At 39.9% G+C, this 19,816-nt stretch overlaps 1 protein-coding gene across 1 annotated transcript in view; it reads left to right on the forward strand.

Moving 5' to 3' along the window:
• Positions 1-19,816, forward strand: part of brinp2 (bone morphogenetic protein/retinoic acid inducible neural-specific 2) — a 244,398-nt gene that overhangs the window by 176,307 nt on the left and 48,275 nt on the right. The window contains exon 6 of the mRNA XM_020629885.2: positions 18,995-19,231. Coding sequence (XP_020485541.1) covers positions 18,995-19,231 — 237 coding nt within the window. The remainder of the gene's footprint in view (positions 1-18,994; positions 19,232-19,816) is intronic.

Raw genomic sequence — 19,816 nt, forward strand, 5'->3', positions numbered from 1 at the left:
CTGCTGTTTTCAAGAGTTAATAACTAAAGAGAAGAAGTCCATCGAGAGAGGACAGGAAACGCTCATCTTCTGTAATAGAGAAAAACAATCACAGAGTTAAATGTAAAGTATAATAAATTGTACTGTGATGTTTATGCTTCAGACCTGAAATCAGATCTGTCCTCAGGTTCTGCTAAACTTCAGGTTCTAAAGTTTGTTTTTAAGACAGGAGAACTATTTATGAGGAAAAACAAAATATAAAAGACATGATGAATTCAATAATATGATCAGCTTTCTGAATTTATGTTTTAAGACAAAAGTGTTCCTGCCACTTTCTATTGAAGATTATTTTAAACTGTCATCACATGGGCCAGCCTGATAAATTAAACTAATCTTAAACATTCTCATATAATCAGACAGCCAATTTGTGTGCTGAACCTCACCGGAGCTGGAATCAGAGTCTGAACTGCTGTTTCCTTTGAGCATTGATTTCCTTGAAGACAGAAAGAAGAACAATTTAAACATGAACTTCTTGCAGAACCATAGAGGTTGTTAAAAGCTTCTGCTAGTCTTCCTTACATTTTAGGAAGGATTATAAATTGTTACTAAAATTACTTTGATGCCGATAGCGGTTACAATAACACGGTCCAATCATATGAGAGATCATTTTACCTTTGAGTCCTATGTGAAGGTGTTCTCTTTAGAATCAGCACTGTAAAGACAAGATGATGGCGTCCACCTTCACAAGCTGCTGCTTCAGTCTGGCTGCATCATGGTCACCTACAGGAACACCACAGAAATACAATCAAAGTACTTCACTTCATTTATCAGAGGATGTACTGTCTGCAAAGTAGAATTTTTTTTAGCTGTAATTCCTCAAAAAGATTTGAGACTGCTTTGTTATTTGAGAGCACAGATTGTTTCTTTTCCCTTCTCTCTGTTTGCCTGTACATGACCTTTTAGTGCTGTAAAAGATGCTACAGTAAATCCTGGATCAGCTGTGTGGATGGTGTGACTGTGTGGTAAAGCTTTGTTAAAGTTGTCACGCACATACTCATATGCCTTTGGAGAGTAAAAGTACAGTGTGGTGGCAAACTGCTTATAAAATATAAAATAGTATTTTATTGGTGAGGTGCCCCAATCAAAGCGTCCTACAGAGTATCAGCAGCTTTAGAGGGAGGAGACGAGCGCATTATGGAGAGGAGAGCACCGGAGGGGGCGAGCTGGGGGAGAGACGCGCAACCCGAGAAAAAGGAAATCCCAGTTTAAAATATAATGTTGACGAAAAGAGGGAAATAGGAAGACATAAATGTCAATGTTGAAATTCTTTTGAATACAGAGGCTGTGAATGTTCAGTTTTCTTTGGCTATAAAAAGGCAACAATAGCCTGTAGTTTAATCCTGGTGTTTCTCTTCGTTAACCATTATTGAAGTGAAATAAAAAATAAATTCATGACATTTAAAACATATTAACATGTGTGGGGGAAAACGCGATCTTTATGTCTTCTTTTATTGTGCCTATGTCTCCTCCTAACTACAATAACAGCAGCATGTTGTGTGTAACACTGGTCTCCTGCATTAGGACCTTCCTTTCAAAGGTGTTAAATACAGACACCGTCACAATCACCGCAATGTTTGTCAGGTTTTGTCAATTTTTAGAACAATTTCTCAATGAGCGTCATTAAATTTACAATATGATCAACTTGTGACTGTTGAATTGGTAGTGTGTGGAAGACAATGCAGAATATTTATCAGTTTAAGCAGCATGATGCTCGGTTAATATTACATTACACCACCGCCGGTTGTTGATGTTTGCGTTCACGTTTCGGTTAGTCTCTTTAATCAGTAACGATTATATTAAATCACATCTTACCTTTAGTTTTATCTGGATACATAGAGAAATATTCTCCCCTCGTATATGGTCCTATGAATTTCAGCCTGCACGGTGAAAGTAAAACCTGTTACTCTCGGTATAGCCCACTTATCACTCAGACTGTAAACATGTTCACATTAGTAATGTTGCAGGCCAGATTACAATTATGTGACTTTGTTTTTGCCCTAGATACTTTTCAGACTTTACCAGACGTTTTTATTTTTACTGTAAAATAACTGTACAGTCAATGAACCGCATCTGTGAGCGGATTTTTATAACGATTCTTGGTTTTAAATACAATTTCAATCACAATAACAACATAACAATATCAAGAAACATAACATGTCAGTTATTAGGTTTGCTCATTTTAAAAAATAAAATAAAAAGATAAATCATGCCGGATAAGTAACCTAGCTTTACAACATTTCAGCTAACTTAGACTGCTTATGTGTTAGCTAGCTAGATAACGACTTTAACCAATGACACATAAATCACACTTTTTTACTTACCGAAAAAACTGCAAAGATCCCTTAGCTCCCACAGGTCGGTTAGAACAGTTTACTGCAGAACAACTCATTTTTCCAGCTCAAAAAAGATGAAAAAAACTGAACGGAAAAATTCAATGGCGTCTCGGCTTTCCTTCACTACATAACTTTTGCTATTCACAGAGAGAGCTACGCAAGATCGGTGGCTGTCAATCATCGTCAAATATGACGTAAAATCCCGTTTTTCAACCTCAAATATATATATATATATATATTTAAAACAAACTTCACAGAAAAATGAGCACTTGAACACAATGTAGGGTGATAATAACTAATGATCACAGCAGAGTTTAGGTTTGTAAAAAAATTATGTGACGAGTATTTTAACTTTACAGTTTGACCCACATCCCGTCTGTTATCATTGAGGAGGCGGGGTTTATGACCTATACTGCAGCCAGTCAGTAGGGGGAGCTCTAAAAATAAAAGCTTCACTAGACCGGGGACCTTGTCCCGTCCATTATTTTTACAGTCTATGGTCTGAATAAGACGTTTTTGTTTTTTTCAATTTAAACACTCATGAATAAAGTGGGATCATATTTTGTTCGGGGTCCAGACATTTCAAGATTCAAGATGCGCAGTTAAATGTAAAGACTGTTCCGCAAGGCCATGCAATAAAAAATCAAATTACTAATACACATATATACAGTAATATAGAAATATAATGTAAAATTAAAAAAAGAAATATTTGAATATATAAAATATAGAATAATGTAAACAGTGTAAAGTGTCATTTAATTCACTATATGTTCACAACAATGGACAGAGCCACTTCTCTATAGTGAGTGTACCAGCCGACTCTCAGAAACAGTGTAGGGGAGACAGCGTGCCGATATTAAATATTATTATTTATCCTCATATACTCTTTTCATGTTTTCAGTCTGTGAAACCTACAGATTAGCTTTTACTTTAGTAAATATGATCAGTTTTGGTATATCTGATAAAACAAAGAGTTCAGACACCTCATTTATAAGGTCCAGTCCCAAGGAAATTTGATTTGTCGGTACATTAAGAGTTTGGTTGTGGGTTGACTTTGCTTCCTTTAATGTAATATCCTTAATGCACCAGCATATATTGAGTTTTCAGATAAATTGTGTGTTAATAGAGGAGCTTCAATCTGTCCATGTAATGGTCATTACCAGAACTGGCAAACACATCATACATTACACTGATGGTGTAATGTATGATGTGTTTGCTGTATGATAGGTTGTAATGGGATTGAAGAAAGTGCATCCACATTAATGTGTAAGGGCAAACCATGGATAACGCTGTCTATATCTATGAAGGCAAACGTTCTACATGAATCCAACCCATTAGCCTGATGGGTTTTGTTTAACTGGGATCTATATTTCACATCCCATCAGCCAAACAAAAGAACTTGGGCCATGTGATTGGGTACCTTTTGGAGCACTACATAAAGTCTGTTTTTAGCTGCTTTGTGTCTTAATACAATTGTTCTAAATTGGTTTTCAATAAAAAATGTTTCCCATTTGAAATACTTTCAAGCCAAGTACTACAATTCTACAATTAATTTAGCAGAAGCTAGTGACGTACATCAGAGAGTAAGATCAACACAATCAAGGATCTAGAAAAGAGGAAACAACATCAGTGAGTGCAAACGAACATCTTGAAGTCTAAAGTCTAAAGTCTAAGTCAAAGTCCAATCGGACACACAGGTGCTGACAGGAAGTGACCAGGAGCAGAGCACAACATCGACAGCTGTTCATGAGAGAGAGCATCAGCATCAAAACCATCGTAAAGATGTAATTATCAGACAAAACCATCATCATCATCATCATCATCATCATCATCATCATCATCATCATCATCATCATTATCATTATCATTATCATTGATATCCTCAAGTGCGTAGGTGTTCATAAAGAGCTGGGTCTTTAGCTTTTTCTTAAAGGTGCAGAGGGACTCTGCAGATCAAATGGAGTTTGGTAGTTTGTTCCACCACTGGGGGGCGACAGAGGACAAGAGTCTAGCTAGAGGTTTAGGACCCTGTTGTAAAGGTTGGATCAGACACCTTTCATTGTCGACGTTGTGGGCGGGAGGGGGTGTAGACCTGGATGAGAGAGTTAAAGTAAGGAGGGGATGTTTTTGTCGTTGTTTTGTCAGCAAGCAACAGAGTTTGGAATTTGATTCAAGACATAACTGGGAGCTAGAGTAGGGAGATGAACACAGAGTACCAGAAGTACCCACCAAACCAGAACAAAGAAGTTTGTATGACTATGTATGCAGCTTATAAACACTATCAACACTTCATGAGGCTCACTGGCATCAACTGTTGTCTAATGTTTCCCATAAAACAGTCCAAAGCCTGAGGTTTGGGGTTGCAGCTTGTTGAAGTTAATCCCATTGAAACCTTTTCTTGCTAAAACTGATATGTTTTAGGGCTTCTGTTTGTTTCTGCTTTGTTTAAAGTCACAAATCCATTTTGCAATATTGAACCTGGCTTCATGCGTGAGTAAACAAACATAAATTTGAACCTGATTGTGTTTGTTCACAGCAGTGACTGATTGCATTCAATACAGTTCAATGACATTAAAAATGTGGTATATTCAACAGGGTTTTCCTGCATTCAAAAACTGGAGGTGACCACCATTGCTTAATTTCGTACTTCCTCATCAAAGTCAGGCGGGTATTTTCATGTAGGCCATGGAGTCCAAGTATAGCAACTGATGGATTTGTCATGTGTAACTGCAAATATGGCTCTACGCTGATATGGCGCCGGCGCTCTATTGTAATCAATCCCCCCCAAAAACACAGAACTCTCCTTACGATCATGTGTGACGACGCAGACCATCTCCTCACCTGTTGAAACACAGTTTTTGTTTGTATATGTCAGGGTGAGCCTCTGATTCCTATAATAAAAGTAATGGCAGAGTAAGATGTGCAGACTGTATTAACAGATCATTTATGTTTAAACCATACAGAGGTAGATTTTTTTTCCCAATTGGTGCAAAGTTTTCACATGTGCCCTTATTAATACTGTGGCACAGTTATCACCAACTCTTAGCAGACAGTTTAAAAAATTTACTTTCACTGCATGTGGCTGTTAGCGACCTTGTTTGTGAATTAGACGGGTTTTGCAACAGGGTTAATTTGCATGGAAGGGATTCACTTTTGCCCCAAATGGATGCATAACGGCTCATTGAAATACAGCACTGGAGCCTGATTACTCGGTAGAGCAGCTATGGATGCATTTAACCCTTTGTGTGTGCTTTGTGAAGTAGATGGTGTGTTTTTTTGCGTCTCATTTGCAAAGTGAACTAAAGCAGCACAATCCTTTTGTGAACCAGGCCAAATGTATTCAGAAATGATTACCTTCTGTAAAGAGGAACTGGGATTGCCTGGAACAACATCTGTGTGTGTAGATTAATACAAAAATACAATTGTTAAATGTTTGTGTCCATTAGCACTTCAGTTAATTCTATATTTCTGCATCTCCATTATAACAGGATGAATGACTCTAACAACACGGCCTCTTTTTTTGTTCCAGCCTCTGCACTGCTGAAGAAAAAAATAGATAAATAAAAGAGTATCAGAGTGAAAGGACCGAGCAGTATTGCATCATTTTGTGGTGAAACTCTGAAGCTGATGTACATTCTCTCGGCAAGTCGAAAAATTTCGTTGTGTTTCCTATTCCCCAAATGCTCCAGTGCTGCACTTCTTTTCTCCGTCTGATCCTGGACTCTGATTGCATGCCTGTGAGTGTGTGTGTGTGTGTGTGTGTGTGTGTGTGTGTGCGTGTGTCGAGTACCTTTAGGCTTGGCCTGTACGTGTGTGTGTACCTTCTTTGGTTCCACCAGTGGCAGCCCTTCTCTCAACATTACTGCTCGTCAGAAACAGGCTGACTGGATTTTTTTTTTTGTTATTGAATGTTTTTTCTCAAGGCTTCTTCCATTTAAAATGAAACATCTTCATTTATAAGTTCTGCAGCTATATAGTGCATGTGAGTGTGTGTTTGCGTGTGTGTGGGATGGCTGAGTATGCGTGCATCAACAACATATCAAGAGTCCAGGAACATCAAGTCCAGTACACTCACACACAGCGTGCAACAAGGACACAGAAAAAAACCTACAAACCAGTGTATCAGCTTTACACTGCACATATACAGAAAGTAGTCTCAACTTCCACCTCAGTGCCCAATACAAACAACAATTTGGTCTAAGTTTTTATAAGGAAGAAACACAAACTCCACTTGCTTAAGGCAAATGTGGGATAGTTGCTTATAAGCTCCATTTAGACTGCCATTTCACACCAAGGTATTTAGGCTCCTGTAACGGAGAGACGAAATGGGGGGGGGGGGGGGGGGGGGGTGACGTGATCACCCCTTTGTATCGTTTTAGGAGATAGTAACCTTGGCCTTACAGACCGGAGACGGTTACAGCTGAGCCTGCGTGGGGAGTGAAAACACATTTATGTACTCCCTAAGGCAGGGGTCCCCAAACTACAGCCCCTCTCCGCATTTGGCCCGGACCTCAGAACAATTCAGAGTGCATTTTAAAAATCTAAATTGTAATTTATTTTCTTTTTTTTTTTCATAGGCCTATAAAAGTTAAGCATTTCAAATAAAAAGTTCTTTAGCTGTGAACTTTTTATCATAATTAACTCTTTCACGCACGCACAGAACGAGACATTTGACCCGAAAAAAATGGCAAAAATGTTAGGGAAGAGAAAATTTCATTCAGAATTCAGGGTATTTGACCAACAGTGGACTCATTTTTAAACTAATTTTTTTGTTGTTCAATGCAAAGAAAAGGCCATTTGTCTCATCTGTCAAGAGGTGGTGGCTGTTAAAAGCTAAAAAAAGCTAAAAAAAAGTGGACTGTTAGCTCTGCAAACTACATTTGTACGCTAAGTTCAACTGAACCAATCTCCTGGGATAAAATCCATCTCCACAATAATACCGGTAGTCCCGCACATGTTATTTTCTGTTACATACAGACCCTGGCTCCCCATCAAGGAAAGGTTAAGTTATGAGGCCCTCAAAGAAAAAAAGTTTGGGGACCCCTGCCCTATAGGCCTCAGGAGGGCTCTGTTGACTTCTTCAGCCGTTGACCAGAATAGAACATAAAGATTTAGTGCTGGATGTCCTTTCTAAATTATTGTATTTTATTGGTTTTAAAACATGTCGGGATGAATAGCTGTTTTAAAGCCTCAAGAAATGGGGCTTCAATTAGTAAAATGCATGTATAATATTATAGTAGATCCATCCATGTTATTCAGACCAGTTCTGTTCCAAGATTTAAAAAAAAAAAAAAAAACTGCCCATTTTGCTGTTTGCACTGTTGTCAAGCAGAAACCTCTGGTGTTAAAAAATAAAGACAATGCAGCAGTGCAAAAACTGCAGTTCCTTGTGAATCCACTTGAGGCTGGCTGAAACACCCAAAAGTCAGATGGATATTCATTTATTTTTGTCCATTTTGATAAAAGAAAAAAAACAGGTTTACAGCTTTGTTCAGAATATAAAAACTAACTAAACCGGGAAGGGGGGTAATGGTAATAAGAGTTATTCATAAATAGATGCGTGGCTGATCTAACAGGCGGATGCTATGTAACTGTTTGCCAAAAGGCTAAAGGCCCGCCTCAGCTCCCCCTCTGGTCAGGTTGCCAATGAAGATTGAGACAGCATTTCCAATAAGGTGAACACCATCGATGGGCTTCAAAACTCTGCTTCAAAAACAAGTGGCTGACATCACTGAGACTACGTCTACGTCTATGTCCATGTTTTATACAGCCTACGACCATTTCTCAGTTTTTTTATTTGTTCAGATCAGTTTTTTTTATTTGACATTGTTTTGATTCATAACTGCCTCAGTTTGAGTGACATCTCCTTCATTCGGATTGACATCACTCGAGCTCTGCATACAGAAACAAATGCATGTGACGATAAGTGCAGCCCGCATAAAATAGATGATAGCTGAAGACAGAACACCATGCCCAGATGCCAAAACTGTCGTCACCAATCGCACATTACATAAATGTGTAAATCACATAATAGATGCTGAGTGATGACTGCTCTGAAGAATTAATTAGATTATTTTCTGAATTAATATATGAATATACTAAACCCAGCACCAGTAACATTTACAGAGTTTGGTATTGTTTAATATCTGGATTGTATCACAATTTTATGTAATTAAATGTAAAACTTAGATAAAACTGGAAAAACAATCATACAGACCTAATCAGGATACTTGTTGGTGTGTATGTTTTGGGTTTGATTATTAGCGTGTTAGGTCTGTTAGTCTGCTTTACCTTTCCTTCATGGTCAGCTGCTGTCAGCCTCTTCTCTGCATACAGCAGAGGTTTTATCTGCAGGCATGAAGACAGAACAGTGGGTCAGTCCTTTCTTTGTGAATAAGACCATGAGACGGAGCTAATAGCTTGAGAAAATTCTGCACAATTCTTGGAGCTGTTAGCGGCTCCATTCTTAGTGACTGAGGACCTGAGATATAGTTTCAGCTAAATGAGTAAAACAGCAGATTCAAGGGACAAATTCCACCAGACAGCATGAAAGCCAAGTAGATTCTTCATAAATGTGCCTCTGGATATACAGATAACATTCAGTTTCACAACCTGATGCTGTGTCTTTGTCCTTTCTCCGTTGAAGAAGCATTTTATTTACCAAATTAAATCATGCAAAATTACCCTTTTTCTGTGCTATTCCTTTTTTATGGCCGGGTTTAAACAGTTTCACTAGACTTGATTTAAAGCCGCGGTAGAGGCATGCCTAATTCATCCCTGAATTTGTTCTTTTTTTTTCTAAATATTACATGCGCCATTTTTGCCTTTACTGGATAGGACAGCTGAAGTTTGAGAGGAGAGAGTCAGCGAAGGGCTGAGGTTGGTTTTGGCCTCTACAACAAGAACTAAAGTCTCTGTACATGGGGTTGGGCTATCCAGCGCCCCCCAATGTACTCATTTTTAATACTTAGTTAAAGTTAAAGTTTGATCTATTTAGCTTCTCTAACACTGCTAACATCTCCTCCTGCACTTGTGTCGAGCAGCAACTTGACTGCAGTTGCTGCTCGACATAACCGCAGCAAAATTATCATAGCAAGTTACAAATGCAGAATATGTAAACTGTCATATTTGCTTCCTCCGCTTCTACCTATTGGTCAAGTCGGATATATATTCCGGCAATTCATCCAGTCATAGTCCAAAGATCTACTTATTTTCTTTAAAGTCACATAATGTTATAAGAAGGGTTAATGCGACAGAATGAAGGTGCACAGATGAAATTAGTTTAAGGTTTTTCACCATCCTATCAGGTTCAGAAATACTTTAAACCTTGGGAGTAACTGGGGGCTGTGCTGTAATTTGCTTTGGTGAGCACAACATTTCCAAACACTGTATAATTACACATATGTATTTATCAGTTTGTTGAAGTGGAACGAAGATGGTTACACAAAGATTACAGCTCCACAGTCACAACACAGACGGACTGTTAGGTTGGCAAATACTGACGTTTGTAAAGTTCTTTTGGTGTTTCAGTTAAGTTAAGTTAGTGTTGTTTACAGACGGAAACCAGAGAGAGACAGCAATACCTTCAATTAAGATGGTATGTATGTGTTTCTCTGTTCCAGCATTGTGGCCAGGTTCGAACGTTCACAATATTGGTTGCACTGGGCTTATATTTCTGTTGCCATGGTGTCAGAACAGGTTTGCTAGTTTCACAGTGAAGGTAAAATCTATGGTTTTGTGAAGAGCCTTTGTTCTAATAAACTGAAAACTCCTGACTCAACACAGCAAACTGTTTTCTCTGCTCCTGTTTTAAGTTAAACAGTGAATGACGAAGAGTATTGCAAAGTCTGTGAAACATAGCGAATTGGGACCCATGTATCATGATACGTATCGTATCATGACTCATATATCGTGATACTTATCATATCATGAGGTCCTTTCCAATACCCCGCCCCTAATAGACAAGTAAGGAAATAAATCTCTTAGCTGAGTGAGTTAAACACTTCATCCAAAGGTTTCAGAGTGGTACTGGTCACCTTTCCATAAAAATACACTCAAATCCACCAACAGATAAGAAAACTGCTTCAGAGATAAAGAAAATCAGATTTATTGATGAAATGAAATCTCAGTTTTGATAAAAGCCTGTCAGTTTGTGTTTGAAAAGTACGTTTTACATCAAACTTTTTACAACCGAAAAGGACAAAACCTGATTTGTAAGTCCACTTGGTTCTGTTCTGCCCACGTGTGAGGCCTTTCGGAGTTTGTCAGGGTTTCAGCCACAGAGAACTAATGCCAGGCAGGAAGACAGTTATTGTACTGCAGCCAGGAAGTCACATTCAAAGGACATAATCAATTATTCCCACCACTATTACTTGATAACCTGTGACCTTGTCCCCAATTGCCTCTTAATTATATTTCCACATTCTCCAAGAAGGCTCAATCACACCCGCTATGTAGTTAAGAATCTTTGAATTTGTCCACCGCGCTATAAGCACCCTCTTACATATTCTCATTGAGAAGGCCCCTTCATACGGACTTGCTCAAGGCTTCACATAGTCCTCGTACATAATTTATGATGTACTTACTATAATCATAAAGTCCTCAGTATGTTGACTTTTAAAGTTTGCAGTGTTTGACTACTAAGCGTCTGTATAGTATAGTGAAACTTTGCAGCTCTCACTTGACCATGACGGTGCCACTAGGACCTGAATACAAAGGCCTTACTCAGGAAGCTAACGTCTCTAAAACCTAAGAAACTCAGCTAAAGAGTGGCCCTGGATATGTTCTTCTTCAAAAGCCAGAAAAACCTTCCCTCAACTAAGAGCCTTTAATAGATGCCCCTGAAATCTGAGATATTCTTTGTATCACTCAGTCGTAGTGTTTCTCAGACCTTTTGCTTCAAGGATTTTATAATTCAAGCAGAAGAATGAGTCTGCAATAAAGCTTTCTAATCAGAACTGAAAGCATTGCCTGCTGACAGCTGCTCACTGGCCTTTTTTTTTCAGAAAACTCTCACAGATCCCCAGCCACAGCACCCCAAACACACCTTTTGAACTCTGTTGGAATCCCATCAATAGCCGGAGCAGGGCCTAGGGGACAGGAACTGTTCGACACTTGTAAGCTCCGGTAGACTAGAAGAGGTCTGTCAGGTGCCTCCCTCTGCTCAGGCCCTATACTCTGGGCAATGGCTGAAACAAAATCTCAGCACACCACCTGTCCCCGCATATCACAGCGCTGAGATCGTGTGCCAAATTCCTTATCAGTGCCCTCCTTGTTAGACAGTACAGCGTCTCAAACGTAAAGGTGGTCTAAAGAGGTGGACGAGATATGTAGAGGTGGAGGGAGAGTGCCAGGTTTGAAAAGGAGCTTGCAACAATACTGTAAAGGCATTTTCCCGCCCTTTTAACTTAAATGCCTTTAGGATTTCATTGAGTCAAATCCAGGTGGGCCTTATCTATTTCCAAGCTTACCACCCTGTATTCTTCACACACCTACCATGTGGCTGAATCTTTGTGAGAGAGCAAAAAAAAACTGTAAGAAGGAAGCACAAAACAACCCGAGAACCCAGCAGACGGATATATGCACAAGTCATAATAAGAAAGAGAGTTTGTCACACAGTTTCATCTGGGCCATCTTTTGTACAGTACTGAATTAGAGCTTTTCACACTCACAGAAATCTCCTGAAAAACGATATTTAAAAAAATGATATTTCCAGAAGGAGCTGAATGTGTGAGCACAAACAGATAGATTTTTTGCTTGGACTTCACCCGGAGTTTCTCCTCCAGACCCCTCGTATTTATTTCTGCATGAAGTCCGAGTGAGCTGATTTGAGAATTCAGCAGGATATTCTCCGGAGAATTCAGCTCAAGCCAATAGGAGGGGGGAGTGACGTTTACATACTGGGACTGCTGCATGGTTCATAGAATGTATACACGCGACTACTACAATCTTTGTGCACATAATCAACCTGCTGCATTATGTTTTCTGTTCATCAGTATATTCTTCTCCACTCTTTTGTGGATGTTGTCTTTCCGTTGGACTACACATAGCATTGATATAAAGACAAATATTCTCACTACGTCATGTCCTACCTCAGGAGACCCCCTGCCCCCTCTGACAGGGATAGTCTCCCGTATGTGAACAGCAGGATCGGGAGAATATCCAGAGCAGTCTTCCTGAAATGATCTAGATATTTTCAGGAGTGCATATGTGAAAACGGCTTATGTCTGAGCTGGGTCACCGCCAAAGCCTGAAGCTCTTGAGAGCACAGTCCAAGGTAACCACACACCACTCCCTCTACAGCCAAGAGTGCGTTCCAGTGTAGTGGACAAGCACTCACCAAGGAAAAAAACTGAGAGAAACTCACACTCTGATGGACACACACTGGCAGCAGAGGGGTGGAGATCATAGTGGGGGGGGAGGGGGCTTAAGAGCTTTAAATTGCCCAAAATGGAAAGTGTGGTCTCTGCTGGAGATTGAAAGATAGAGAGCGAGGATAACCACGGGTCTGCTAATTCTGGGGATACTGGGGTGATCTAAATCTGTTGCTGGCTGGATGGAAGCAAAGCCTTATGGGTAGTGAACCTGAAAAGCCCAAACCAAAAGAACACAATAACACACACTTTCCTTTCCTGAAATCCATCCTTTGGGACTGGATGGAAACACGACTGAATAAAGCTTTCTATCCACGATGTCTCGCTTGTCATGTGGCACACTTATGCTACGTCATATAATCCAATAAAAAAAAGTATGTCACAGCGAACATAAACAAGGCTGTTCTTAACGTCCTTAGGAAGTCATAGACACGGCAGATAACTTTCACCCGGTGATTTGCTCAATTCTTCTCCTGATGGTTGTAAAGGGGCTTTCATTTAAGCTTCCATTCAAATGTTCAAGGATGTGACTTCTTTGCAGCTAATCTCCTCTTTCACAGTTTATGTTTATCTGACGATTCAGAGAAAACTGATGCTGGAGGCCTCTTTTAACCTCAGTAAGCCTGCCATATCATCCCCACCTCGGCGATATTCATGCAGGCTTAATGGCATCTTTGGGGCTTGTGTAGCTACAAATAAGATGAAATACCGAATAAGGGTTCATATTCTCCGCAGACGCATTGTGTGACATTTTGAAGAGTGGTTTTATTCATTTTGAGGCAGCCGATGTGAATTGTATGATGTACAGGGCGAGCATGTTGCTGAATACTAATGTACTGCGGCAAAAACAAAGTGTGTCAAAGGTGGAACGAAGAAAGGTGAGAAGAGAGAAAGGGACCTACGAATGTCAGACAGCCTTGTGCAATAATCTGTCATGATTTAACACTCCGACTACGTCCAGAATGACAATACATGACTTGTATTGGACACAAGCATATTTTCTACATCTTACCTCTCTAATAGAACTGTACAATTAAAGGAAGAATGTGCAACATTTAACATATAAATATAGCAGAAGTCCATTATATTCTCTGTAAATGTCTCTCTGAGTCATGACTGTCTACATTGAGTGAAACGCGTGAGTCCCGCCAGCTGTACTGTTGTCAGAGCTGTGTTTACATCATGTTTACATGGACGGGACGACCGGCTCCTCCCCTTGTGTTTAAAGCTGGTTAAGTCAAGGACTAGAGAGAAGAAGAAGAACATACTCACTGCTTATTTGGAGGTCACATAAGTGTTTTTAGACCAGGGTCGTTCTGTTTAAATGTATGTGCAATATGAAGCTCTGAGCTAACTAAAGAGCGCTAACATTAGCCTGCTAACACAACAATGCAGGCCACAGGTGCAAGCAAAGGACAACTTTGGCCGCCGTTTTCGCTTAATGGTGCTTAAACATGGTGCGTTCTAATTCATAACTCCTTAAGTGCAAACTGTGTGGAGAAGGGGTAGGAGGTGTGCCGCTGGAGGAGAGCAAAGGCTTCAGTATGGAGGAGGAGTGGCCAAACAGAAGTTTAGTGCTGGTGCTCAAGGATGTCTACATCTACTGGATGTTGCACATTCTTCCTTTTAATATGCCAATTACTGAGCAATTTTATAAATCCATAAATATGCATACCACATTTTTTGATGCATATGTGTAGAGAGGGTCTCTCTAATGACAAAGGTGTTAAGTGGTATTTGTTATGATCGGAACAAGATTGGACATGGTTCTGGAAGCAAATATTGATATTCAACTAAAATACTGATTATAAAAACAGGTTTGTTTCTACTACAAGGTCCACTCATGTGTCACCTCCTGATGAGAGCCACAAAATGTGGGAGAAATCCTTTGGGACTTTTTTGACTAGTGGTCAAAACATTGGTCTTGCATTATTTTATTTTTGTCAGCGGGTAAAACTGGTTGGGCTGTATTAGAAGTTAACTTGTACTGACAGAAATGTGTGCTGGTGCTTCCCCTCTGACGGCCGAAACCTTGGACCACAACATGACTTTCATGTGTTTGCCTCAATGAGCTGAGGCGACGACTGGACTGACCTTACTGTAGGCAGCCTGCTCACGTTTCCATTCGTTTTTATCAGAGCTTTGGTTGCTATTTCTTCCTTTGATAACAACAAGTCAAACATGACGGCTTTGATCACTTCAAACATCCTATTTCCAACACGTTTGCATTAATTAGGAGCTCAAGTGAGAAAACATAAATATATAAGAAAATGTTTTTTTAATGGTACATGTGGGAGTTTTGGACTGTTTCAATAGAGACAGTTAAATGTAGAACTGCTCAGGAGGAGAAAAAGAACTGAATACATTGATTTATATCATCCAGTTATCAAGAGGTAATTGTAAATGTTCAGAGCAGTGACAACAGAATAAGCTGAGTTTTAATAACAAGGATTACTTCCTTTAACTTCCACCACTGATGTAAAAAGTCCTTACAAAGCCAAGAGCGGTCCTCTGGGAAATAATCGAGTGTACTCTCACGATGAGACGGAACGATCTGAAGAGAACGAAAGGAGGTAGAAAAACAAGAGTGGTGTAAAGAGACAGAGAAATTGGGAGAGTGACTGGTAAGGGGAGTAGTGTTATTTAGCTGTCTCCCAAATTGAAGAAACCCCACTGCCAGATTTGCAGCTAGTACACACACACACAACACACACACACACACACAACCTCAAAGCACCTGCCAAATCATTGGAGAGGAGAATTGTGACTAATTACATCTCTTTCCAAACCATTGAAAGAGTAAATACCAAAGAAGAGAGACATGCATATTCATATCAGGGCACAGCGGGTTTCACTTGACTGCTGGAACTCATCCAGAGAGAGAGGATGCTTTCTACATAACAAATAAGAGACAGACAGACAGACAGACAGACAGACAGACAGACAGACAGACAGACACACAGACAGACAGACAGACAGACACACAGACAGACACACAGACACACAGACACACAGACAGACACACAGACAGACACACAGACACACAGACACACAGACAGACAGACAGACACACAGACAGACAGACAGACAGACAGACAGACACACACACAGACACACAGACAGACAGACAGACACACACACAGACACACAGACACACAGACACACAGACACACACACAGACACACAGACACACAGACAGACACACAGACACACAGACAGACACACAGACACACAGACACACAGACACACAGACAGACAGACAGACATGGACCAGTAGACAGGTTCAGAGAAAACCAGCGTGAACAGCACCCAGCAGGTTCTGAAAGCCGCCTGCTGGTATCTTAACAAATGACGAAGCACTTTTAACACCTTACATCAGCTTTTAATAAGTCGTGCAGTCATGAAACTTTGTCGTAATTAGCATATCATGATAATTTTTTATATAATTTAAATAATAAAAGTACTGAAGTTGAAACTGTGACGCTTTCCTGCTGTTACAATCAGCACTGTTTCACACAGCTCAAACTTTTTTATGCAAGCTGTTTTGATCTTAAATCCTACATTTATCATTTTTTTGCATGTACCAACCAGTTCTTAAAATATACTGCATGCTTCAACATGTGACTTTGTGTGAGGGAGTCTGACTACGTGCCAACATCCTGTGTAATCAAAGAGGCTCGTGGGCACCGTCTTTCTGCTCAGTGTCACCGGTAATTGTGAAAACTTTTCCAAATTATTTTTTCTCTCTGCAGCTTTTTGGTTGGCAGAATGACGAGGGGGAACACAGGTGTTACCGCCGATGTTCTTTTTAAAGAGTGCCATGACAGGAAGCCAGACTTGTAACCACGGCAGCCAAATGAAGTTCACCCTTCATTAGTTTGAATTGTCACAGCTTCACAGCTGCTGTGATTTGTTGAGATTCCCTCTGTGTCAAAGTGCTGCTGAATAGAGACATGACTGATGCAGAGATGTCATGCAAATCCTCTTCATCACGGTGAACATGTTGTCACATGTTGTAATTACAGAATAACACATTAAGTTTCAATTATCTAACTGTTCAGAGCATTTTTTTAAAATTTGATAGCAAATTAATGAGAACGCAACATAATTAAACACCATTAAGCGTAAGTGGTGGACAAAATTGTCCTTTGCTAGAGCTGCATTCATCTGTGGTCTGCATTGTTGTGTTAGCAGGCTTATGTTAGCTCGTAGCTTCATATTGCACATAAATTGACACAGAATTCAATTTCAATTCAATTCAATTTATTTGTATAGCGTCAACTCATAATAAGTGTTATCTCAAGACACTCAAGCAGGTAAAATACCTTACTCTTTGTTTGTTAACATTACAAAAGAGCAGGTAAAAAGACCTTACTCATTGTTATGTTACAAAAAGCAGGTAAAAGACCTTACTTATTGCTATATTACAAAGACCCGGCCTATCCATCATGAGCACTTTAGCAAAGGAGCAAAAGAATGACTGTGATCTAAAGTCACTTAGACATCCAAATAAGCAATAGTCTTTGACTGAAACAGCTTTACAACAGACACAAGGCCGTCTCATCCATGTAGACATCGACAACAAAACGTGCACCAGCGTGACTCGAGCTTTTCACTCATTGATACACAGTCATGACTCAGAGAGACATTTACACAGGATATACTGGATTTCTGCTGTTTTTATGCGTTAAATGTCGCACATTCTGCCTTTAAGCATCTCGATTTTGAAGAGCAAAAAGTCAGAGTAGCAAATGGAAAGAAACCCTGTACATGGCAGGTTGCAACAGCATGCTATTTATTCAGACTGCAGACAAGTGTACAGTTTGTCCTGATGTCTAGTCAAAGATGCTCCTATAGGCCCGTTTCTAACCTCAGTGTGAATGCATCTACAGCGATCACTGACAATGATACAGGCTGAATAACATTCCTGTGGTGTCCCCTGTGATAATATCATCACATATGCATGGTTAGCTCTCTTCAACACACCGCCACAGAGCACCCTTCACGGTCGTTTGAGCTGTGATAATCGGTTGTCTTTGCACATCACGTCATTTCTATTGGCCTCAGTCATGATAGGGCATGTTGTTAGTGTCAGTGTCTACATGCAATGTTAAATAAAGGTACACAGCCTGCACAGCACATTCTTTTAATAACTTATATTCTCTTTTACAGCATTGCATAGACAGACAGTGGATGCATTTCGAATTTAAAATTAATATTTTTGAAATGTACAATCGTAACATTTGTATTAGATTCCCTTTTAAAATGTAATCCATCCACCTCTGTGATGACACGCAGCTCCAGCTACAACTCTTCTTTTCTGTAACACTTTAAATGAAGCTCACAATATTCAACATTAACTAGTCGCTTTTTAGCATGCTAACTAGTAGCATACTGGCTGCTTGTTAGTCATTATTAAGCGCTAATTATGATCTTAATATGCTTTTAATTCTACCTAAACTAATCAAAAGCATATTAAGATTATAATTTGTGATAAAGGGCATCTTAACTTACTAACAATAAGCAGTAATAAGGAGGGTACTGAGGGCAGACTCTTAGTTATGATAATAATACATCAGACTTTTATAGCGCTTTTCTGAGTTCTAAAAGGCGCTTAACTAAGAACAACAACGAGACAATGAAGAAATGATGTAAGAGAAGGAGGAAGTGAACAGAGTTTGTTTGTGGTTGTAGGCGATGTTGAAGAGGTGAGTTTTTAGGGTGGAGAGTGAGGGGGAGTCTCTGATGTTCCAGAGGCTGGAAGCAGCAACGGAGAAGGCCCTGCCCTCCCCCCAGGACTGATGGTTTGTCCTGCAGGGGGAGGAAAGGAGGTTTGCGTCAGTAGATGACCTATTACCTAAAGACTATGTTCATGTAGAATAAGGTACTAATAAGCACTCAATAATGACTAATAGCTGCCAGTATGCTACTAATTAGCATGCTAATAAGCAGCTATTTAAGATGAATATTGTGGCCTTAGTTTCAAAGTTTCAAACTCTCTTTTCAAAACAACAAGGTGTCAGAGTTATGATTTGAACCTTGTAAGAAACTCTATGCTCAGGAGTTTTTTCTGCCATGTTCCTTCATTTTTATTTTCCAGCCTTCACTCTCTGTGCAAAGACTTAAACTCCAGTTCCACATTCTTTACATTTCTATTTCCAGCCTAACAAAGATAACACAAAAAAAACCCCACTGTACTCTAAAAGATAAACTAAATCTATTTGACTGTATGTGTTTATTTTTTTCCAGGATTGCAAGATGTCCTGCCAGAGTTCCTGCGTGGGCGTTTCGTGGAGGCAGCCCTGAGCTATGTGGCGTGCAACTCAGAGGGCGAGCTGCTCTGCCGCAACAACGACTGCTGGTGCCACTGCTCTCCCCGCTTCCCAGAATGCAACTGTCCCTTCGCCGACATCAAGGTCATGGAGGAGAACCTGGAGAAGAGCAAAGATGCTTGGAGCGTCTTCAACCACGAGTTCATGGAATCAGGTACGGACTTAAATGGCTTTTGTGAAAACTTGCTTCTAATGCAATTGTGGTGATTTAGTTTACAGTTAGAAACGGTGGCAAGCATGGCCAAAAAGCTTCTCCCCTTGGTATGGTATAAAGGTTGGTTGGCTGTTTTGAATGAGGATCCACTTTTGCTTTGAGGCCTTAAGCTAACAGAAGATTTTATTTGGCTATAATGGGTGAACCAAAATCGATGTGGGCGAGTTTTTGGTATGGTACCTTCTTCAGCCCTCTGCTCATGACATCAGTATTTACTGGATACTTTCAGATACTTCTGAATTACCGCCAAATGTAAATGTTTGGTGCACCCGATCAATCTGGATAAGCAAAGTTTCCAAATGACTCATATCTACAGACATCACACCCCGGCTTTTTTTCCCTCACCTATTTTTAATATTTGGAGATTTCTAATGTGAAGTGTCTAAGTTGGTGATGTAGAGGTTACCTAGCAACAATAATTAAAAGCACTGCGCTCTTCTTTTTGTTTTCAAATTCTATACCAAGAAGTCAATGTGGTGCAACTCACGTTTTGCCTTGCCCTTGGCGTTATGAAGACCTATAATT

This window comes from Labrus bergylta, chromosome 4, assembly GCF_963930695.1.
Source record: "Labrus bergylta chromosome 4, fLabBer1.1, whole genome shotgun sequence".
NCBI classification, from domain to species: Eukaryota; Metazoa; Chordata; class Actinopteri; order Labriformes; family Labridae; genus Labrus; species Labrus bergylta.